This window comes from Apteryx mantelli, chromosome 13, assembly GCF_036417845.1.
Source record: "Apteryx mantelli isolate bAptMan1 chromosome 13, bAptMan1.hap1, whole genome shotgun sequence".
Classification (NCBI taxonomy): Eukaryota; Metazoa; Chordata; class Aves; order Apterygiformes; family Apterygidae; genus Apteryx; species Apteryx mantelli.
The window spans coordinates 3,824,361-3,847,271 of NC_089990.1; the positions used below are offsets into that span (position 1 = coordinate 3,824,361).

Sequence of the window (22,911 nt, forward strand, 5' to 3'; positions counted from 1 at the left end):
TGGCTGCAACCTTACAGTTTCTTCTCCTAACATTTCAGGCCTCGGAATTAAATTACGTACTTACCCAACTCCCATGGCATCAGCGCATGTCTGGCAGTCAGATTTCGGATACAGGAAGCAACAGTCACAGATGCATCCCCTTCGCAGGGCAGCTAATTAGCACTCTAGCCAACTTAGCTCAGCACTGCAAAATCTCAAGTATCTGAGCCAACATGACAGATGAAAAACATCACCAAACTCCCTGTACTGTACTACAGATAAGTCATAGTCCCTCTGATAATCAACAATAAATACCATATCAGTCCTGCCTGACAACTACAGTGTTGATGCTGTCAAAAGTTGCAAGGAAACAAGCTGAAGAAACAAGAGCAGCAGCTTTAGTCTCTCCCAGATGCATCTTCCTATCAATCATCCCATTAGAGGCTAATTATAAACCATCAAATGACAGGGATAAACCAAAAAACCCCCTACAAAGTGACTAACTCATCTTTCTCTATTTAAATGAGGTACCTACAGGCCAAACCCTACCTTTTAAAGCTATCGCCTTGATAACATTAAGCATCTGAAAATGTTCTGGTCTTCCCTGTTGTGAGTCTGTACAGCAGCTCCCTGTGCTCTCAGGGTGTAACTCATCTTCCTCCCTCCCCTTCTCACCCTTCCTAACCTCCCTCCTCTGCTAACCCCACCCCAGTCTCAACCCAAGAGTCCCAGTGCGAGGATACAAGTCATGGAAGACTCCCGCCCCTACATATCGCAGCATATATTACACAAGATGAAGTACTGCTTGCTCTCCGCCGGCGGTTACAAGTGCCCTGCTTCCTGCCCCAGCAGAGGAGCGTGGAGAGCTCTGCAGCAAGGTCTGCGTCGCGGTCGGAGCCAGCTGCAACACAGCGCGGAGACAGAGACACAACTCTGTGCTACGCAGATCAGCCGTCAACTGAACTGCAGGCTCCCTGCGAGAATTGTGAACAACTCCGTGCCTGGCTTCTCTGCACCTGCAACGCAGACATATCCTAGGGGCACCAGGAGTTCCCTTAATTTGCTCTGAAATGCCAAAGTTGAAGGTGTCCTTCCAAAACACAAGTAAAACTCCTTCCGTGCCAAGGAGAATTGTTGGAAAACTCTCCAGGGTTAAGCACACTCTTTACGTAGCTGTGTAAGAACAACCTTTGCTCCATAATCTGAAGCCCAATTTACTTCAAGCTATACGTACCCATTTTTTTCAGAAACAGAGTAGACAGCACACCAGATAAAAAAGGCTTAAAATCCACTTTAATAATGCATTCCTGTAACATTCCTCAGACAAACTCAAACTTGTTAGTGGGACAATTACAGCTTGTGTTCAAACAGTTTACACTAAATGAAAAATCTTGTAGTACTTCTACACAAAAGACAGGCAAGGTTAAGATTATACAAACATTTGTTTCAGTTAAATCTTCAGCATGAGATACAGTATCTTTGTCCAATAGATTGTACTTTACTACCAGTAAAAATAAACAGCGATACAACACGTTATCAAAAAATTCATCCAAACAAGAGCCTTCCAGCCATTCAGGCTGCACATGACGGTCAACTACTTTAAAGAAACAGATGGTCCAGAGAAAAAGAATAACTACAGGTTAGGAGGAAAGAAAAGAAATAAAAGAACATAAAATCTCCCCAGTTCACTACATGATGGATCATTTGGAGCTATATAAATTTACAGAGTCAAGGGAACTGCAAAGTACCCAGATGCTGCCCTAGTTCTCCAGAGACTTGCCTGTGCTTTAAGCAAGGTTCACTACACTAAAAAAATGCCAAGACATACTCCAATGGTATCTAGTTTAGTCTCGGGACTCCGGCTGCAAATAGGAAACCTGGAATGGTCAAGGCATTAAGGTCCTTGCCAGATCTTACCGTTACTGAACAACCACGGCAGCCTCCCAGAATCCATTTTTCACATTGAAATTATAGGAATGCACCACATGAAAATTTCTAAAACCTTTACCAGTCAGACTGCACTCCCCTTGTCCTAGAGTGGCTTTACCAAAGCAGGCCCTAATTAACTATTTTGAATATCCACCCCCTGAGTAGAACCCTATATGGCCTGCTAAGATTCCTTTCCTCTTTGGGGTGTGTGCAGGGGGTAGTTTAACCCTGTTAGTATCTGCGACGCTTGTTAGGGCCAAAGTCACCCCCTGGATTTCCTCTGTTGAAGGCAGGCGGGTTCCCTCCCATAGCTCCGAGTCCTTCCATTGCGCTGCCCTGGCCAAAACGATCTGCGGGCGGTGGTGGAGTCTTGTGAAGAGCAAAAGTGCAGAAGAGGCAGAAAGAGAGAGAGAAAAAAAACCCCAAAACATACAGTTAAAAGCCATTTCAGCTGATTTTAATCATATCAGATTCCACAGTTCCAACTAACCTTGCTATAAACCCCACCAAAAAATAACCTCAAAGCCCAAAGACTGACTGATAGGACTCTAGTAAGGTAAGTGTTACAGGCAGTCCCCTTCTCCTCCTAACTTGGACTCAAGCATGCTGGAATACAGCTTACAACATCTCGCACACTAGTGCCCTGCCATGGAATATCTGAGTAATGCAGACTGGCAAAGGAGAATTTCCCATTTCCACCACGCTCCTTCACCCAAACCGAATGCCAGTGATGAGCAGCATACTGATACTACAGCAGTATCACAACCCAAGTGTGCACAAGACTGATTCCAAAATAAGTCTGCAATACTAGTCTTGTGCCCTAGTTGTATCTATTATTGCCATTCCTCTGACTCTCCCCTGCCCTAGGTGAGGTATTGCTATTGCACAGCCTCTTCCAGCAGGGAGAAGATGATCAAAGGATAATTTGAGTTGGAAAGGACCTCAGGAGGTCTCCAGTCCAGCTTCCTGCTCAAAGCAGAGTCAGTTATGAGGTCAGACCGTGTTAGTAGCAGCGTTATCCAGTCTGGTCCTGAAAACATCCGAGGACGAAGACTGCACAGCCTCTCTGAGCAGCTTGTTCCACTGCTTGGCTGTCCTCATGGTGGTCATGGTACTTCCTTATGGGAAGTACTGGAGCTGCAGGCAGCCACTACCTCTTCCTCCCCCCTGTACTGGAGCTAAGTCACCACGCAGAGCAGAGCTGCTTTACGTCAGGCTCACAGGTTCGTTCTTCTTTGTCCCCAGTTTTACAGCAGTTGCACAATTTTTTGTATTAGCACTGTAGATGACTGAATCATATTGCCTGGTACCGTTTCCAAAAGACCATACATAGTTCTGGCCATAAGAGAACTGACTCATCACTTTTTGGTCTAAATAGTATTATTTCATCGTATAAACCTAAACTCTCTGGCCTTTCCATTCCTCTCTTCAGCTTTCCCCTTAATTTCTCTATGCAGCATGTATTCCCTCAACCTTAGCCACTCCACTGACCCTACCCATAGGTATGAAAACCAGTAGACAAATAAAATGCTGTTCTTTACGACCAAAAATTTTACATGATGGAGTAGCCATGATAGACCAAGAAGTCTAAGTGGGAAGGTTTGCAGGAGTTTGGTTTTTTTTTTTATTAGACCAATTGATATAAACTGAAAAGGAAGATCAGTTGTCTGGACAAGCCTGACTTTGCTGATGTTTCTATTGCTGATTTGAAATACTGATCCTGTGAGTGGATCAATCCTCTGTACAACAGATAGGAATGACGGATGCCACAGACGCCATGGTCTGTTGCAAGGCTCCACAGTGAAGCCCTAAGTGCACATCACTGAGGCTTGAGATCCTCAGGAGTCCCCCGAGCTTGGTTGCTACCAGGTCATCCCCATTCCCACACCATTTGCTTTACAAGGTTAAATTTCACATGCAAAATAAAGAAACACCCAAAACTGAGAGTTACAAGTTGCAGTCTAGAGCAACATAAGCATTTATTTTGTGTTCCTTTCATTATTTTGTAAGGGACACATTTTTTTAAAGAGACTAAGTACAAGGATTGTAAAAACCTATCTGGCACAAACAGAACCTGGGGAAATATCACAGCAGGCCACGAGGACTATTTCCGTAACTAGCTGCAGACCAACCTGACTGCGAGCAAGATGCTTCTCTCACGATACTAGCTTGCATTCTTTTTACACGCTTAAACAGCCTGTGTGTATGCTCGTCCGTACTCACACCAGCTCCAAAGCCAAACGGATGATTGCAAGCAACTGAGTTATTTCGCCTTGGCAAGTCATTACTCACCAGAGTAAGCGACTCTGGGTAGGCCCTGAGCCTCACTGGTCTCCGTGTAAGACATGTCACCTTAAACAACTTCTTTGGAAGTATGAAATAGTATTTTATTTCACTTTTGTGACAGGCTAAGAACATATGCACAGCCAATTACCATTCATCAACTAAATTGCAGTAAGTCAGTAAGTTATTGTAACTCCTGTCTAAAACCCTACATTTTTCAACTTATTCCACTGTTAGCTAAGTGATCCCTAAGAAACACTATTCTTAAAAGCATTTTTCCTTCACGCTCATGGAGAATTAATAAACTGACTTTTTGTAAGCTGGCTGCAGCATGCAGGGGAAAAAAGTTTGTACAGGTACTATGTATTTCAGAGCAATACGTTTCAGTTCACAATCAGTACCAGAATTAAATTTATGAAGAATTTCATTTCTCATGTCCTGTTATTGAAGCAGAGATTGGCTGTGAGTTTTCTAAGCAAAAAGCTTAAAATCTTTCAAGAAGGATTTTTAATGAAAACATTTTCTAGCTTTCCATTAGCTATATTTAAAATTTAAATTTGCATTTGGAATTTTCCTTAGGACTTCTAATTCTATGGTGACATATACTCAGTGAGGAGGAGGACACCTGAGAAGCTGCTAAACTGTACAAAGCTCATGAAGGTGGGGAGGATGGTATGGGGGAGTGCAAAGCTGGGGAACTGTCTGGTTCCCAAGCTTTGGAGATGGCATTTAGCCTTGACTTCCGCTGAACAAGCATTTAAATTTTCTTTGCCTTACTAGAAAAGTCACAAGGACTCTCTGCAAAGATACTGTTTAAAATTCAGTTAAATATAAAAATTGAAAGAGACAAGGAAACAAGCATAATCTCCACTGGTTCTTTGCTCTTTACTTCTTTAAGCAAATTAGCAGAATTTGTTTTAGCCTACTCATTTACTATTGCCATACTTATTTTGGACTGTTAGTTTAGAAAGGGATTCTTCATTATTTTCATAAGTTGGTGATGAACAAAGTATTCCTGAAAGCTTGGGTATTCTGCTTGCAAGAACCTAGGTCTCCAAGCCCTCTAGTTCAAAAGTGCTGCCCAACGTGCCCTTTTAGTAGCCATATGTTAACGCTAAGACCTTTCCAATAAGCTTTTGGCACTAGCTATTTTTGAAGTAAAGTATTAGGCTTGGCTCAGTCTCCTCGGAATTACCAACATGTATCAAGGCAAGATTAATTTCTAAAGATTTGAGGGGGAGCTAAAGATCAGGTAAACGCTTTTGACTTTAGCAGCATAGCTCCTAACAAAGGAAACAACACATCCTACAGTTAAGACGGTGTGCACAAAGAGCAGATGCAGATACATTACCATTCCCATAGCTCCATCAGGTATCATAGCTCCAGGACCAGCTGCCGGAGGTGCAGCAGCTGGGACGTTGGTACCACCCATGGCTCCTCTATTGTTCATGCCAATGGTACCTGCAAAAGAAATCTGGAGAATATTCCTGGCAGACACAGGGACAGAGCCCTAATCTATTAGCTAGTTTTGCACTATTAGGCCAAGACAAACTGATCTTGCGTTCCAGTATTATCTGAAAGTATAGCAGATTCTAATGCTCACCATCTTCGCCAACCACCGAACACCTACTTTTTCACTGGCTCTTGTCCACGTGACCTAAAACTCTAGGTCATGTAGTCAAAATATGGAAATATAGTAATTGAGATTGCTTCCTGGGCTCAAGGTCTAGTATTACATGTTGTACCAGTTTCTGTATCAGTACAAACTTCTACGGGAACCTTAATCACATCACGGCTCTGACAGCAACTTCAACTAAGTCTTCTGCATACTGAACAGAGTCTTTCACAGATGTACAGTACTGCCTCAAGCCCAATTTTTGATATGTTTGTCATATGAATGTTTCCTGTCACTGAACTGGGAGAAAATTACTTGGAGTGAGTTTCTGAATAATGAGCCAATAAAATAGACTATTCAAGACAAAACAAAAAAAAAAATCAAATTTTGTAGAGAAGAAAATGAACACATATAGGAAAGACAGCCACCGAAAACTTACCTCCCATACCCATCTGCCCCATTCGCATGTCTGGTGGTTCCCTCTGAAGAAAAAAATAAAAAAAAAAAAAGAGAGATTCATTTCAAATGATAGAACTTAAGGCATTCTTCATTACAGTTCTATAAATTCAATGAGTTTGGGGGTTTTACTACTGAAAACTTGGTAGGAGTCATTCCTAGAGTAAATTTCAAAAGAAGATTTGGGCTACCTTCACTATTAACTACTGAACAAACAGGTCTTATTTAAAATGTCTCATTCTGCAACACTGCTTTTCACAAGCATGGTACAACATCCAGGAGCAAAGCAAAGCTGTGCACGCAGAATCTACCACAGTAGCAGCATAAAGGAGATATTTGATGTCTGGATGGAAAGATCTGTTGAGCAGCAGGACTGCATTAGAAAGAATTAGTTTTGCTACTTCCTCAGCATAGCGAAGAAGCTTTTCATGTTGAAAAGAATGCAAACTTATATAATGAACACACAGGGCTAGGTCGCTTACATTAAAATTCCAGTTAGCTAGTTCAATTTTTCTTTATCATTTGAGCACAGGGCACACATCACAGATCTCCCTCGCTGCAAAGCCAGAAGTACCGCCTCACTTCGGTGAGGGTCATACTTTTTCCACATTGGGAATTGAAGAACGGATTTCACTTCACTTCACCTGTAATCTCAGTACCGCTATTTATCATATGAAGGCATTATTATTTAGAGAACTCAGGAGCTCTGCTATGCAAAGTAATATTCACGCATTTAGGTCAGTCGCACAGTTTTGCCCTTTTACACCTATTTAGCTATTTTGCTTAGGGGCCAATTTTACATTAATATGCATAAAACCTTGACACCCCATTGCACTGATGCTATGATACCACCTCCATAGCATTACAGCTGCTGTCACACTAGAAAGCTGTTGGGATTGGAAATGATTTATAAGACAGATCAGTATAGAACTAGAGTTACTGCTATTAAAAGGCAGATTACCATACATTTTACATTCCAAGAAAATATTGACCAGTGCTGACTTTTAAGTACAACCAAAATATTATGCCTGCAGCACTGCCTCAAGTTGGGATCATTTTATCTAAGCAGAATGAAGAAAGACTGCAAGCTAGGGATATAGCTGAGCATATGCCCATAACAGGACTCTGCAGCAGTAGTTCAGAAAAGTACATCTTCATTGATGCTCTCAGAATAAAATTAGTTTTCATATATTCTTCTGAACAAGATGACTACTGGGAGTGCTACATGAACAGCAGTGGGAAAACGAGTAATCCAATAATCCAATAACTGGGGTATTTGTATTTCCCAGACAAAACTGTGTTTGGATTTAGGACAGAATGCACTGAGGATGTAGAGTGTCCCAACCAAGTTAAGCATCCACAAAAAGCCTTGTGTTATGGAAGAGCAAAATTCTAATGCCAATGCCAAGATGTAATGGGAAAGCAAGAATACTCATACCGCATCAGGAAAATTCCCTTTAAAGCCTTCTTGCTGGCGTCTCATCATCTCTTCTTGTTGCCTTCTCATTTCCTCCTCACGGCGCCTGCGTTCCTCCTCTTGCCTGCAAAAAAAGAGTCCAAAGATACTCAGCACAACACAAACTAATCATCCGCATCACAGGATTGCTCTCAATTTTAAGGAGTTCATTATAAAACCCTACCAGAGCACACCCATGTGCACAGCCAAATACATCCTGACTACGTGTAATAAAATGGACAAGAGCCACAGATAGTTGTCAAGTTCCTTCTATATATAGAAGCAGTCTGGAGCTTCTCACAATGACCCTGAAACTGGGAAGAGCTGGAACAGCAAGAGAAATCTCTGAGACTAAGTTACCTCTCAAATGAGGGGACAAATGCTAGAATGGGGTTTCCCAGCCTGCAGCACTAAAGACACTGAATCACTGTATGTATTCTAATTGTTTTATGTGCCTCAATCAAGGTGCTAAACTGAGACACTAAACTGTAAAAGACCAAATACTAGTCAGTGTCCTTCAACATCAGTGGAATAAACTCCCACCTCTTCCATCTTAAACCAACTGTAAACTCTCCCTATGAACAAAAAAGCCTGAGATAACAACCACTTTTTAGGCAGTAATTACACTATCACCCTGAACAATTAGGTGCACTGAAGCGCTTCAGTTCCAGAATATCATGGGTTCACAGAATTTCAGAACCTGTCCCCTTACCTGAGTTCCAATTGTTTACGTTTTTGTACTTCTTGGTTATGCAATTCCTCCATTCTCCTCAGTTCTTCCTGGCGTCTCATTAAATCTGCAAAGATGACAGCAAAAAAAAACAATCAAACTCGTCTGCTCTGCCACTTCTCATCAATTCCTGAACTAAAACTGTATCACAGAAGAGAATAAGGTAATAGAGCTGCCAGCAATACAGTAACATCTCTACATTTATTTGCCCCTGCTATGGTTGGTAAGAAGTCAAGTAGCTATGTCACAGCTCATCTTCAGCCAGCTCTAGCCTGTCTACTAAGCTACGCAGCCCTGAACTTGGCAGGGCCTTGTTCTGATATCATATTTATCTTTGACTGGTACCTTGCCGCATGAGCATAACTTGGTGCTCATGGCGAGCTGCTTCCATCTCCATTTCCAGCTTCTCTCGAGCTTCCTTGATGTTACGGTCTACCTGTTCTTGCTGCTGCTTCTCCATTTCTATTAGAGCCTTCCAACGCATGGCATACTCATACTCAAAGCTGCCAGGCTGTGCAAATCGAGGAGGTTGCTCACGCTCCCTGTCAAACAAGGAAGAGCTAGTGAATGCTTCAACAGAGCAAGGAGGAACTAGGAAAAATACAGTATGTATGTAAATTCAACGGCAGATCCTTTCAACAATTAGAAATATATTTCTCTCTGAGACAGATAACAAACCACTTTGTCCTCTAGTTTCTCATGAAAGCCATGCCTAAGATGGCCTCAGGAAAAAAACAAACAAACTTATTGAAAGGAGAAATTTAGGTAGAGTCCTAGTCACACTCTTCTTACCAATCCACAGACCTTTCTATTGCAGGATTAATTATGCATGGAAACTGTGTCCCGTCCTCCCCCACACCAAGCAATGACAATGCTTTCATAAGACACCAGAAGTTACTGGATAAAAGACATTACGGAATACTCTGCAAGAAATAGCCTTTGCTCCTGCTGCACATCTTAGTTCACCTACAGATCCACTCCAGAAATAAACTGGAAACAGACCTGCCAAACATGTGCTTATTTCACTCATCTCTGCAGCCCCTGCACCTGGAACATCCCACTACTCCTAAGGCAGCTTCCCTGCTCCTGCAGCACCCATCTTCCTTACTTGAAAAATCCATGAGGTCACATGGTTTACTAATTCCCAGTACTTTGATCACATGATACCTAAACTGAGGAGCCTTCAAAGACCACGGCTTTATACCTGGATAGCTCTACAATCTCTTAATGCTATCCAAGTAATTCCTTATACTTTCACTGCGGGTTCAAGACTGTTTCCTCCACAGACTTTCCACAGGACGTAGAGCAAGTAACACAAAGTCATTGTCTCAGCTTCTCACATGTGTCTCCCCCTTGCACAGATATCTCAAATTTTGATATCAATTTTTATTCCAGCAGTGGAAGCATACAAACACTTATGATAAATATGTGGATGCTGCTAGGCTTATCCAGCAAAGCTGAACAGAAACATAAATCCGCAAGCACTGCTTTCTTTCAGCTAACCATAGCAAGAGACCAGTGTATGCTATTCTCTTTCCAGAGTCAGGTCACATCTACAGAAAAAAAAAAAAAGGAGCTTTTTGTAGCACTGATGAGCCACACTCCTAAAGACTGAGGCACCAGTCAATGTCCTAGGCCACAGACAGTCTCGCCTCCTTTCTCACAGTAAGCACCTACTTGTGATATTGCTGGTTTTTGATGACCAGTTTCTCTGGTAGTCCCTCTTCATCATCATACTGATCCATGGGCTCCACAGTGACAGGCCGAGGGAATCTATAAAGAAAAGACGAGGTGCTTTCAGGACAACTCAGGAATAAGCTTGCTGTGCAGGAAAGCATGTACAGTTTTGCCTGGATCTATAAAATACTGCTTTAGCACTGCTCAAAGAGATTCAAAGTAGCCAGGGGTCCAAACCAAACAGAAAACAGAAATCACTTAGAACACTTTTTTTTCCTAGAACAGGAACTGAGGTGTTAGTCAAAATCCTTGCTGAAACCAAAACAAACTGCACTGAAAGAAGAATACTTCCAGTTACTGGTTCAAAATAACAGCTTAACTGAAAACTGACATTCCTTAGCAGGACCTACTCAGCACAAGGTCTGTTGGACCCCAGAGTTTGTCTTTTCTCCTGTTCCTCCCTTGCTACATGGCTGATCACCATGTGCTACACAGGCCCTTGTCTGTCTTTTTTACAAATGCCCAAGGTGAGTTCTAACTACACTGCTCCTCGCTAGAGGATCATGGCTGCAACATTCATTCCTATTCCCCTGGGGAAGCAACCACGTGCCGTTATTACCAAACGGCTACAGTGCTCTGTAGGTGCCTGTTGGGCCCCGCCTGAATTTCCCCACCAGAAATCCACTGGTGCACTTCACAGCACAGACACCGCACACGTGTGCTTCTGTCCCCGGTCTCTGTGCGTAGAAGAATGCATCGAAGAGAAAAGCGGGCTTTAGTCCCCTATCTCTGAATTAACTCCCCCATCACAGCACTTATACTGCTCATGTCCTCATCATGAAGCAGCACCACAGCCTCTCTTTAGCTTCTCAACCCCATTTGACAGAGTTGGGGAAATAGGAAAGCAATGTTCAGGCTTTTCCAAAGTGCAAGTGGTGCCCAGGCTCCAGCAGGAAGGCAGGAGATGGGAGGCTCTATCTTTCCTCAGCTGAAGCTCCACAATGTAGTTTTTCCACCATGACATGTTCCATTGATAATGGTCTTATTTTCCAAGGTGCACCAATTTCAATGAGTTTAAGGTTACCTAGCTATTACTATCATTAACTAGGACCAATCAGAACAACTTTAATCCGAACCAAACCTTAACTAGAACTAAGCAACATCCTGGTTTGGCTCCCTTATATAATCAGGAACTAATGCACTGATAACTAGAACAAGAGTGAATGTTCCCCTCTGAGCTGCTCAAAGTCGTATATTGGTAGTGCTTAGTGTTGCGTGGTGACTTTTTAAAATTTGTTTTCATGGTTCTTTCAAGATATATACTTCTGAATCAGCAAGAGCGCTGGGACTAAAAAATCCCAGTAATCTAAGAAAGCCCCGAAGTTCCCCAGCAGCAACATAGCTGCAGAGCAGTAAACACAATGATGGCTATTCCCAAAGAGCCTCAGGAAAGAAAAGAGAAATGAGGAAAAAAAACGGAGATGCTTTTTGAAACTGAATGCGCTTGTGTACTGCTGTGCCATATGCAGCCCCAGGGGAAAAAGGTGGGACGTGAGAAGGCACAAAGCTCCAAGTTACTTCAGAAATTAACAGTATAGCCTCAATTTCAGAAAGTGTTCCGTTATCAAAATCTATGGGCATGTATACAAGATATACAGTATTTTCTTATTCCCCAAAGGTCAGAAAAGGTCCCCCCTCACTTGTTAAAGCAACAAGCCATGCTCTGTGAAACCTGTTCTAGAATTAGCCATTTACTTAACCACACTCAGATGCTTTCCCAAGAGTCTGCTTTGCTGCCTTGTGATATTCAAGCACAGCGAAGACAGTTTATTACAGTCAAAACCCAAACCAATCCAGCCCATTCGAATAGCTTCTCAGACAGATCCTGTGCCCACTGATGGCGACGGATCAGCGTTCCACCTTAGCAGGGCACTCTGCTGAGTGGAGTCCCAATCCTCGACTCGGCTCTGAAGTGACCCAGAGCACACAATTAACACCCTTGAGCTTCGTTTCCAAACGATAAGGATTGTCTCTAAAATAGTTCCTGCTTCTTGAAAGCTGCTTTAATTGCCCTAAGAAGGCTTTATCAACAAAGAGCTTATTGGACAGTTTTATGCGCTTACCCCACTAGTGGCCTCCCAGAATAAAGTTTTCAGACCCGAGTCTCAGCACAGACTTACTTTTGTCCAAACGGAAGCTAAGCAAAATTCTCCTTGGGCAAAACCACCTACGGCGTCCTGCCCCATGTCTCATATGCCCCACTCTGACATTAAGAAATGTTGCTTACAAGCCAGTGCCACCCCTCAACCTGCACACATGCCAGAATAGCACTTCTCACCCTCCACACTTACGTAGTTAGCAGGAAAGACCCATCACTACATCTATCCAGGGCTTTCCTAGCAGCAGGCTTCCCTGAGAACTCCACAATGCCTTTCCCAGAGGATCGTCCTCTGTCATCCACAATAACCACAGCCCTTTCCACCTGGCCAAACACAGAGAAGGCTTCCTCCAGGAGCTCATTGGACACAAACTGAGGCAGGTTCCTGACTGTCAGCGATGCGCTGTGGCATGCAAAACGCACTCTTAGCTGTTTCCCACGTAGAGGCATGTTGTCTAGTTCCACCTTTGCAATCTCTGCCAGAGTGCGAGTTTCCTAAAGATAAAAAAAGTTATCATTAAAACTCTCAATGCAGGATGGAATTAGCCAGTCACAGACACAACAGAGGGTCAAAAGCCTATTTCCCCTGAACAAGTACTTCACAGAGAGGAACAAATAAGCCTCCCATAGCATGGTAAAATATGACCTGACAAAACGTAGCTATTCTCTGTTATCAATGACTCTAGCTGAATAGGCACCTACAGAGTTTGGGGGAAAGAAAACCATACCAGACATAAGCTTAATCCAACAGTCAGTACTAACTAAGCAAACAATTAACCGATCGTTATCTATTGGACATAATCAAATTAAGGCCACAAAGTGAGCCATTTTTTTCAAGATTCAGCTATTAGCCAAGTCTGGTAACTGTAAAAGGAAACGCTCATTATATAAGAGCTCATGAAAGATGTCCCCATACCTCTTCCCAGTTTCCTACCTTTCCACACATTTAAGTTACTGCCAAGCAGCTATGCTACAGCAAGGCACCCCCAAGCTTTGGTGTGGGAACCTCATGCTCCATCCATTCACTTTGGGGCTCTTAGAAGGGTTAGTACATGAACCAATGAAGCTGAGAACCATCGCTCTGTGTTGGTTTCTACCTAGCCATGCTTCAATGTGATCATCTGGCTATCTCCTGCCTCAAGAGCATCTGTCACTCCAGTAGTGCTGCATGATAATCTACGCTCACAGAAATCTCACCCTCACACCCTTCCAGAAAGTGGAAGTCTATCTTCTCTACAACAGCATCATGTCCATGTCGTCCTTCTGTTTTCTACCAGCTGATTTCAGAATGACTTTTACCAGACACCTCACAAATCTTGCCACAAGCTACCTGAATTCACATTCACATTCCTTCTTATAAAAGGCTCTAGCCAAACCACTTGTAGAAACAGAGCCCACATATTCCAGGAAAATTGACAGCAGGCAAGATACCTGAACATCTACTACTTCCAATTAGCAATACTCCTCCAATGTGAGAATCATTGCCACAAAAACACCCCAAAGGCAGCAAGTCACTCACCAGCCTGATAAAGCCAAAGCCTTTGTCCTTGTGTATGAAGACTTCACCTGCCTTCCCATACTTCTCAAATAACTTTCTCATCTCTTCCTCTGTAATATCTGGGGGCAGATTCCCCACAAACAGGCGGCTTCTTTGGGTGAAGGTCTTTTCACCAGGTTTCCGGAAATTCTTCAGGTCAATAGTCAGGCCTTCATCTGAGGGGAATAAGGTACACAGCTGCTCTACAGTTGGGGGGATAAATTCCATTAGGTTACATCACAGTGAATGCAGAGACACAGGATAATATAGGTAATGCCACTCATTCACTCAGTTCTCAAACCTCTCCAGCCATCTCTAGAGCAACAAAGGCATATTACTTCAGAATGGGCCAATATTCTCCTTAAAGAAAACATGTGCTCAAACTCCAGTGCTCATTAACACCAGTGAAGGAAAGTCTAGAGCTGGAGAAAATAGAAACGCTGCGGCTTGGAATAACGTGAGAGATTTCACACAACTTTTGGAGCACTGGTCAAGATGACTGGCCCACAATAAAGGCGGTAGCGGCCGCAATACAGGATTCTGCTATTACAACTTGAATAATTATAGGAAGCTGCAGTTTAGTTTTGCCAGCAACCAGATTTTTACTGCAAGGGGATGAATCTAGAAAACAGAGGTCTAGAAAAATATACTAAAGATATGACGTTTTGCCCAGACAGGTGATATTTTAACTAGCAAGCATCCTACTGGATGGGATTTGGGTTCTAGAAACTTGGGTTCCAAGCTGAAGAGAAGGCTGGAATGGTGAAAATACAGAAAACAATAAAAACAGCTACATAGGCAAGACCTCAGAAAAATTACAAAGTTTGTTACAAAATCTGTATTCAGTAAGTGATGCTACATCTAACACTGATAAATAGGGCTGACTGTAGGACCACCCTCAAATCTCCACGCTCTCTCTGCATCCTGTACACTCTTCAACCCTCCCCTCAGCAAGTCTTTTATCTTTAACCTTCACCTCAACAGCATGACCTGGGAAGCCCTGCTAAACTGCCAGGTGCAGCCATGATTTTACCATCAGTTTACCTCCATGTCCCCTTTCCTGAAACACATGCAGAACCTACCCACACAGGACAGCCACCCGCACAAAGCAATTCCACCATTTTCTGTTTCTGTCTTTTGTTCCTTTTGAACCCATTTTTTCTCTCTTCTATTCATCATTTGACCCAAGCAGCTTGCAGATCAATTCCTGTTCAAATTATGCTTTTCAAGTGAGGCACCTCATGGCCACAGGTATGAAATAAACTACAAACGTGAGTGGTCTGCTTCAGGCTACAAAGCATGATACTGATGAGGAAAGGTAATTTGTGGGAAAACAATGCTTAAGGACAACCCTTGTATCAGCGTAAGCACACCCCCCAAGGGCTAAGACCAAAATGAGACTGACAATACATCTTTTATAGACTGATGAAAGGAGAATGAAGTTATCTGTTTAGCACAGCAACAGTGCATAGGTCAAGCGTTTTTCTTCTGAACTTTCCAGGCCATTATCAGAAGTATTTGGGCATCAATTTCAAGGCCTGCAAATATATTAAGAGAGACTTAAGGCAGAGTTATACCAATGTCACTGGTTTACCTTAATAAGATCCACTCAAAGGAATCTTAGATAGAGTCAGTCACTATAAGCAGATCCCTGTGAGAATACAACAATATAGTTCTTGCAGTGTATTATTCCCAACTTGACTGGGAATGGACTAGTCAGCCACCTTATCCTACAATCGATCACGAACTGATAAGAGCCTATTTAACAGGGTTGCCTAATAAAAATATCCAGGAATTTTGTACTAGACCAGTATGTGCATGTGCGGGGAGCAGGAAGGTCTCGTCAAACCTGCAACTAGGACAGAAAAAAATACATAGAGGAAGCACGCAAAACAACAAAAAGCGTATTTAGCTCAGGGGAAACTTTTGAAAACACAGCCAAGGTGCACATATAACTTTTTTTTTTTTTTTAAAGTCTTGGCGCTTAGACTTTTTAAAACAAAAAATAACTGATTTCCTAATACAACAGGGCACCTCCTTTCCCCCTGCATATGAAAATGTTAATGGCAATGCCCTGATGCCATACTTCTGAACTATCAAGTTAGATCAGTTAAGGCCTTAGAACTCATTAATGCATACTGCTCACAATCACTATCATCACTGAATCCCAAGTAACAGAGAACTACAGCCCACACACGCTGAATAAGAACAAACTCAGAAAAACACCATATTAGAGTTAAGCCCAGCATCAGTGTCAGCTGGTACTTTGGCCCTTGGATGCTGAAGTATAACCAAGTAAAGCTAGGTATCTCCCTGTCCCTCCTGTGCACAAATTTGGTCTTAAATAGTAACTACAATATCTTGTAACAACCTTTTCAGCAGTACTTAAAGAAGCCTGTACTGAGAAGTCCTCCATTACAGTTAGGAAAAAAAGGAAAGAGAGCCAACTGAAAACAGTCCATCTCACGTTTGTAGTTTAAACAACACTATTAAAAAGTCAGAGACTTCCAAACTCTCCAAGTGAGTTCTCTCAAAAATCAAAGAAGGAATCTCTGCATCAACACCCAATTTCAAGAACATCAAGCACTTACAAACAAATCTCCATGAAAACCTAGAGGAACTGCAAGTGCTTTGCACCTTTGCCTCGACAGAGGGAAAAACTGGCTGCAGTGCAAAGCACCATCTCCAGCAACGGGAAGTCTGCGCGTTGCAGCAGAACGGTGAATGCAAATTGCGGTTTGCTGAGAAACTCGAGCTTTTATTGTTTGCCACGGAAACAGCCGATTCTTTTCGCTTCTGCCGAGACCTGTTGCACACACGAGCGCCGGCAGGAGCCCGAGTTACCCTCCGCAGCAAGGGCGACCGCCCAGCGCCTGCACGAAGCGGGGCCCTCCCGGGACTCACTCTGGCTGTTGGCCTGCTGCCCGTTGGCGGGGATGGACGGCGGCGGGTGCTGCTGGTGCTGGTGCTGCTTCCGCGGCGCGTGGTTCTGCTTCTCCATGTTGAAGCCCTTGTTGCCCTGCATCTTGCCGACCTGGGGGCAGACACGCACGGTCGGCCGCGGCCCGGAGTTCGCCCCCGGCCCCGCGCCGCCGCCGGGGGCCGCCCCCGCCGCCGGCCCCAGCCCCGGCCCCGCCTCGCCGGGGGCCGCGCGCCCAAGCGGCCGCGTGCCGCGGCGGGGCGGGGCGGGCCGCGCAGGCCGCGGCGGGCCCGGGAAGGCCCCAGCGGCGGCGGCCGCCCCCGCCTCGCGCGCAGCGGAGCGGAGGGACGTCACCCCACGCCCCGCCGCCACCCCGGCCTCACCTGGTGGCGGACGCCGGCGCCAAGGCGGATCGCGGCCTCCTCGCCCCGCACAGCCCGGAGAGGAGCGCGCGCGCGGCCGGAACTCGCGCAGCCTAACCGGGCGCCCGCCGCCCGCGCTCCCATTGGTCCGCCGGCTGCCAGCGCCTCGCCGCCACTGGCCGCGCCCGCCGCCAGTCACCGCCTGGCCGCGGCGGGGCGGGACTAGCGGCGCCGGCCGCCCTCCTCGCGGAGCCGATTGGCTGAGGCGCGGCGGCGGCCAGCGGCGCGGGCTGCCAATCACCGTCGCGGGCATCACACTTGGGTGAGAGGCGAACGAGGGACAAAGGAGCCGAGCGAGTGCGCGGCGGGCGCCGCGCAGGCGCAGTGAGGCGGAGGGGGCGCCGCGCCTGCGCGCGCGGGGCCGCTGCCTTTAAAGGGACCGCGGCGGGGGCTGAGCGCGTGCCGCGGCGCGACGCGCCACCTCCCCCCCTTCTCATCACGAGCGGCGGGAGCGGCGGGAGGCCGGGGGGGCCGGGGAGCCCCGCGGGCGGCACGATAACGGCAGCCGCTGCCCGCCCGTCCGCCCTGTGGTGGGCGCCGTGTCGCAGCCCTGTAACCCCGCGCGGCCCCGGTGTGCCGGTGACGCGGCCCGCTGCCCCGCGGCTGAGGGCTGCCCCGTGACCGGCGCCTCGTCACGTCCCGAACCGCGGCTTTGCGCCGCCACTGCCCCGGGCCCTGGGGCTCGCGGCCGCCGCAGCGCCCCCGCGTCGCTGCCCGGATCCCGCCTCGTCCCCCCGGGGAGCGGGGGAGGGACGGACACCGGGGCCGGGAGAGGGCTGCCTCCCACGGGGGGGGCGAGGGGCCTGCGCGCCCCGCGGCAGGGGGCGGGGGGGGGCCCAGGTGGGGGCGTGGCCCGGGGCGGTGTCGCGGGTGGGGGCGTCGTGGGTGGGAGGGGGGGTGGGTGTCGGTGTGGGGGAGGGGAGCCCGGCTGGGGGGGCGGGGCGCGCGTGGGGGAGGGGAGCCCGGGGGTGTCGCGGGTGGGGGAGGGGAGCGCGGGGGGGCGGGGCGCGGGCCGGGGGCCGGGGCAGCCCCTCCCGGGGGCGGCGCCGCGTCCCGGGCCCCCGCGGAAGCCCCGCCCGGCCGCGCTGTCACTCACCGCCCCGGGGAGACGCTCCAGCTCCAGGGAGGCGGCGGTGGCGGCGGCGCCCGGACCGGACCGGGCCGGGCGGTTCCCCCCCCGCGCGCAGGTAGGGGCTGTGGCGGCGCGGCCGGGCCGGGCCCCTCGGGGTGGCAGCGGGGCCGCCCGCGGCGGCGGCGGCGGCGACAGGGTTAAGGGGGGGGGGAGCAGGGTGATGAGCCCGCTCCGCGGCATCCACTCCGCACTTTGCGGGTGGCCGCGCGGGCACCGGCGGGGATTGCGGGCGCCCCGTTGCCGGCCCCGCGCCGCCCGCCGAGCCGCGCACGCCCCTCGCGCCGTGCCGCGCCGTGCCGGGGTGCGGCCGCTGCCTGCGCGGGGCTCCGCGCTGTCGGCTCGCGCGGCCCCGATCCGCGACGCCGCGCCGGGTTTTTGGGGCCGCCCGGTGAGTCCGGGCTGCTGCGCCGATCCCGGGCTCGCGATTCCACTCCACGTTTCCCAGGCCGCCGCCTGCAAGCGAGTCTCGCGAGCCCAGGCCCTGCCGCAGCCAATGGGGAGCCGTCCCTCGCTTGACACAGCCAATAGGGAGCTTCCCCCGCCCCCCCTCGGGCTGCAGCGCGCTGAGGGCTCCGAGCGGCGCCTCCATTTAAAGGGGCCGCGACCCGAATTGGGGCTCCGGGTAGAGCGGGCGGCGCAGCGCCGGGGAGCCAGGTACGAGCGGCGCCGGCCGCGGGCGCCTCCCCGCGGGCGGCACGACGGCGCGGCGCAGGGCGGCCGCCCGCCCGCCCGCGGGGCGCCGGTCCTCGGCCGCGGGTGGGGGTGGGGGCGGGGCGGGAGCGTGCGGCGCGGGGCCCGGGGGGGGTGGGGCCCCCCCGCAGGATGGGGGGCGGGGCGGGGCGCGCGCCCCGGCGGCGAGGGGGCGGGGCCCGCCGCTCCGCGAGGGGGCGGGGCCGGCGCCGCACGCCCCCCCCGTGGCGGCCGCATGGGGGCGCCCTTCGGCGGGGGCGGTGGGGGGGGGGGGTGCCAGGCCCCGGTGCGGCCCCCACCCCGGTGGCGGGGGGAGGTGGGTCAGGCCGCGGGGTGACCCCCGTTCGGGTTGGGGGGAGGCCCGGGTGTGAAACCCCCCCCCGGTTGGGGGGGGGCAGGCGCCGGGGTGATCCTTGGTGGGGGGGGGCAGCCCCGTGTGCGGCCCCCATCCCGGTGCTATTTGTGGGGGGCAGGCCCCGGGGGGGCCCCCCCGGTGCGGGTGGGGGGGGCCAGGCCCCGGTGCCGGGGAGGGGGGGGGCAGGCCTGGGTGCGGCCCCCTCCCCAGTGCTGGTTTTGGGGGGGCCAGACCATGGGGGGGCTCCCCCCGGTGCGGGGTGGGGGGCCAGGCCCCGGTGCGGCACCCCCCCCCCCCCCAGTGCCGGTTGTGGGGGTCAGGCCCTGGGGGGGGGCAGGCCCTGGTGTGGATGGGGAAAGGGGGGCAGGCCCTGGGGTGCCCCCCAGCCCGGCCCACGTCGCCACCGAGGGGTTGGTGCAGGGCCAGCGTGGGGCAACGCTGCCCCCCCTGCCGCCGGGGGGGGGGAGCCCCCCCCCCCCCCCCCCCAGCCTGGTCCCAGTCTCCGCCGTGGGGGGCTGCGCCGAGGAAACGGTAGAAAATGGCTTTCTGGCGTCTGCGTGGCCCCCAGGCGCGCCGAAGCGTGACGCGCGCCGGGCTGGCGAGCCCCGTCTCTGCCCCGGCGACCGGCCTCCCTCGAGGCAGGCTCGGCCGTCGCCTCTCCGCTCACCCGCCCGGCGGCACGCGCCTCGGGCAGGTGCTCGCCGAGCCGCCCTCCGCGGGGATGAAGCACCCGGAGCTGGTGCTGATCCTTGAACTGCCCCGCTCCCCCGCCGCTGCCTTGCTCGGGGCGGCCCTGGCCTGGCCCCCAAACCCAGCTGTGCCTGCGTCAGCGGGGACCCGCCGGGCAGAAACTGGGCTTGCTGGAGCCCCGGGGCCAGGCCGGCGCTGGGCTCGGCCGCTGGAGCGCCGCGTGCCGAGGCGGAGGCAGGATGGGCCCGGGGCACGAGGCTGGCAGCTGGCCGTGGCCTGCGCCTCGCGCGGGAAGGGGCCCCGCGACCGAGCGCGTGGGTAGCGGCAGGGCTGGCGGTGGTCTGCGTCGAGGGACGGTGGGGAATGGCTTCTGCAGTCTCTTTTCCCAGCTAGGAGGGGAGCCGCTTCATTTGTGCCCTTCCCTTCCTTCCCACCGTGCTTCGGTTGTAATTCTCGTTCTAGGCTGTACCTGCTTTCTCTCTCACTGCCGCTTCGTTCCCCAAGCATACCTTTAATCTGCGTTTTCTCCAACAACCCTGCCCAACCCAGGATCAAAGCCAGTGCTAAGAGCATGGCTCTGTCTCATTGCCATTCCAGCTTCCTTCTTCTAAAGGAATAGCCGTCTCCTACAGGGCTACCGCCCGGAATGGCCAACTTACAGCTCCTGGCCCTAGCATGCTTATTTGCACAATCTCGGTTTCCCTCTGCGTCTGCCTGTGTACCGCCTGTTGCACATGCCCGTGTTTTGGAGGATGCAACTTAGCAGACCCATAGTGACACCAGGTTAGTGACAGTAAGTCACAGCAGATCTCATTGCAACTCTGACAGCCAGAGCGAGGGACTAAGGTTACGACCATGACCTTACTTGGGGAGTGAAGTCCCATGCTTTATTTCTTTTATGGATATCTTATGGTTAGTGATGATGGGATGCATGGCCCTGATGGACACAGGTTTGCTAGCAGAAGCCTCTAGCGTAGAAGGTGGTGAAAGCAATATAAGGGAAGTAGAGAATAGCTATAAAAATGAATTTTGTTAGCTTAGCAAAGGTCACGTCAGAAGGATTTCACTGGTATCGTGTTTTAATTGTATAGTGTTTAGAGTGTCTTAACTTCTTCCTCTACTGGCAGCATAGGTTAGGAAAGGGCACTGTCTGAGACTGTCTTTGCCAGCCCCATTGGTCATGGGGTCCAGTGGTGTCTTCTGGCCAGTTCCCATAAGCTGCCCTGCTAGCTCGGGCTTGTTCATCAGCATAAAGAAAAAGAAGCTGAGTTTCACTGGGCTGGATGAGAACGCCGGTCTGCTCAACACAGCGCTACTTGTGGCCAATTCATACATCTGCCCATGAGGTGAAGCACCCCAGTGCTAAAACTCCCGTTTGGGTACCCAGGAGCAGGAACCTCGCTGAGGAATCTGGGAGTGCCAGCAAGGCCTAGTGGACTGCTCATCTTCCTTTCCCAGTATTTTGGCTCTGTAAGGCTGCCTGTGGAAAATTAGCTGTTTTGCCCTCAAAATCACGTCTTCCCTGAGATTCTGCTCTGTTGTCCTGTCTCTCTTCCCTGTGTGGTAAGGTTTGCCCAGAGAATCGTATGAAGATTTAGGTTGGAAGGGGAGAGCTCTAGTCCAGTTTCTTGCTCACAGCAGAGCTTACAGATCAGGTTGCTCAGGGTCTTGCCCAGTTGAGTTTTGACCTCTTCCAGGTCTACTGTCCATTTCTGTCTTCTAACCAGTGTCTTAACATCATTAGGGCGATTTCAGTAGATGCTGCCAGAGCACGCTGTGCACCTCCATACTTGTTTGTTAGGCTCCAGATAGCACTTGCAAAGCTTCTTGTGTGCTTTACTTTGTCTACAGCACTGTTTTGGCAGACGTTGTCATGTGGCAAGCATTTAGTTGTGGAAAAAACGCTGCTTATTCATTCTATAGGCACAAAGCTGTACAAGCAGCAGGAGAGTTTGCTCTTTGCCTTGATCTTTGAGTGGAGTTGGTTCTTGAAGCTGGATTGCTCTCTAGACACCAGGCATTACTGCCTTAACGTGTAAACAAGACAAGTTGTATTCGAATGCACGTGGACTTTCTGTTCACTTCTCTGTTGCAGAGACTTGACACTTGCTGCTTGGGAGATGCTGGTCTTAGGAAAAGATGTGAGAGTATCCTGGCAATTTCAAACTGCTGCCAGAGTGGTGTCCCTGATGGATGAGCATGCTCCTGTTGGTTGTCTTGGAGTTTACCGCTAGTATGGAGGTTTTGGATTATCAGCAAATAATGCTGAGACCCGAGGAATGTTTCAGAGTACCTTTAAAGTGTTGCAGGGAACCTCCTGGCAAACCTTACCCCAGACAACTCTGCAAGAAGATTCCTGAATTTTGTCCTTCCTTTTTGATTTTCTTGAAGCTGAGATGGAGTTTCTGGGCTTCAAGCTCAAAATGTAGTTTGGTCAGTCCTGCCTTAGAGGAATTAACAGGAAACCCATGGATTTGGATTCTTATTTTGCAGCACCATCTGCTCTGTGTTGGAGAGTTTCAGCTTTCTTGAATTTGGGTGACTGCAGTATTACGTTTGAGGCCCGTACCCTAACCTGGTGCTCCTGATGTAGAAAAATTTTGCTTTGGTCTTGGTACTTCTGGCTTTGGGGCTGTTACAAAACCATTGCTGGTGTCTTCAGGCTACTGGTGATGTTCCGGGAAGGCCCTTCTTTTCCCCATCTGCCAGTTCCCATAGTGTAGACAATTTTGGCCACTTGTGAAGGCTGGCCCAAAGGGGACACGGTGATAGGTACTGCTGCTTTCACTCCATGAATTACAGAATAATATACCAAAATACGTTCAGAGATCAAAAGAGACAACTGTGTTCATCTAGCTTGACCTGCAAAGTGCAGGCTGAGG

At 49.5% G+C, this 22,911-nt stretch overlaps 2 protein-coding genes across 5 annotated transcripts in view; one reads left to right on the top strand and one right to left on the bottom strand.

Moving 5' to 3' along the window:
• Positions 1–1,252: 1,252 nt before the first annotated feature.
• NONO (non-POU domain containing octamer binding) lies at positions 1,253–17,210 on the bottom strand. 3 transcript variants are annotated; one of them, XM_067303938.1, is made up of 11 exons: positions 17,124–17,210; positions 16,725–16,854; positions 13,803–14,018; positions 12,477–12,778; positions 10,126–10,221; positions 8,794–8,990; positions 8,431–8,515; positions 7,701–7,803; positions 6,246–6,288; positions 5,543–5,652; positions 1,253–2,277 (listed from the first exon to the last, which is right to left on the bottom strand). In XM_067303938.1, exons 3-11 carry the CDS (start codon positions 13,881–13,883, stop codon positions 2,140–2,142), a joined length of 1,155 nt encoding a protein of 384 aa, XP_067160039.1. In that variant the 5' UTR covers positions 13,884–14,018; positions 16,725–16,854; positions 17,124–17,210; the 3' UTR covers positions 1,253–2,139. The 3 variants fall into 3 exon arrangements, with proteins under 3 accessions (XP_067160039.1, XP_067160038.1, XP_067160037.1); XM_067303937.1 differs by having other exon boundaries at positions 13,803–13,996; positions 17,124–17,203; XM_067303936.1 differs by having other exon boundaries at positions 13,803–14,023; positions 17,124–17,203.
• A 1,694-nt stretch (positions 17,211–18,904) lies between these two features.
• ZMYM3 (zinc finger MYM-type containing 3) overlaps positions 18,905–22,911 on the top strand; it is a 30,461-nt gene continuing 26,454 nt past the window's right edge. For both annotated transcript variants that reach the window (XM_067303939.1, XM_067303940.1), the window contains exon 1: positions 18,905–18,948. The gene's annotated coding sequence lies outside the window, so the exon portion shown is untranslated. The remainder of the gene's footprint in view (positions 18,949–22,911) is intronic.

Coding starts and splice junctions, on each gene's coding strand:
- NONO (XM_067303936.1), bottom strand. CDS start 16,845: ATGCAGGGCAACAAGGGCTTCAACATGGAGAAGCAGAACCACGCGCCG. Junction 10,222..12,476: donor GGGTCTTTCCTGCTAACTAC/GTAAGTGTGGAG, acceptor TTTTCTTTATAG/ATTCCCTCGGCCTGTCACTG. Junction 2,278..5,542: donor CTGATGGAGCTATGGGAATG/GTAATGTATCTG, acceptor GCTCTTCACAAG/ACTCCACCACCGCCCGCAGA.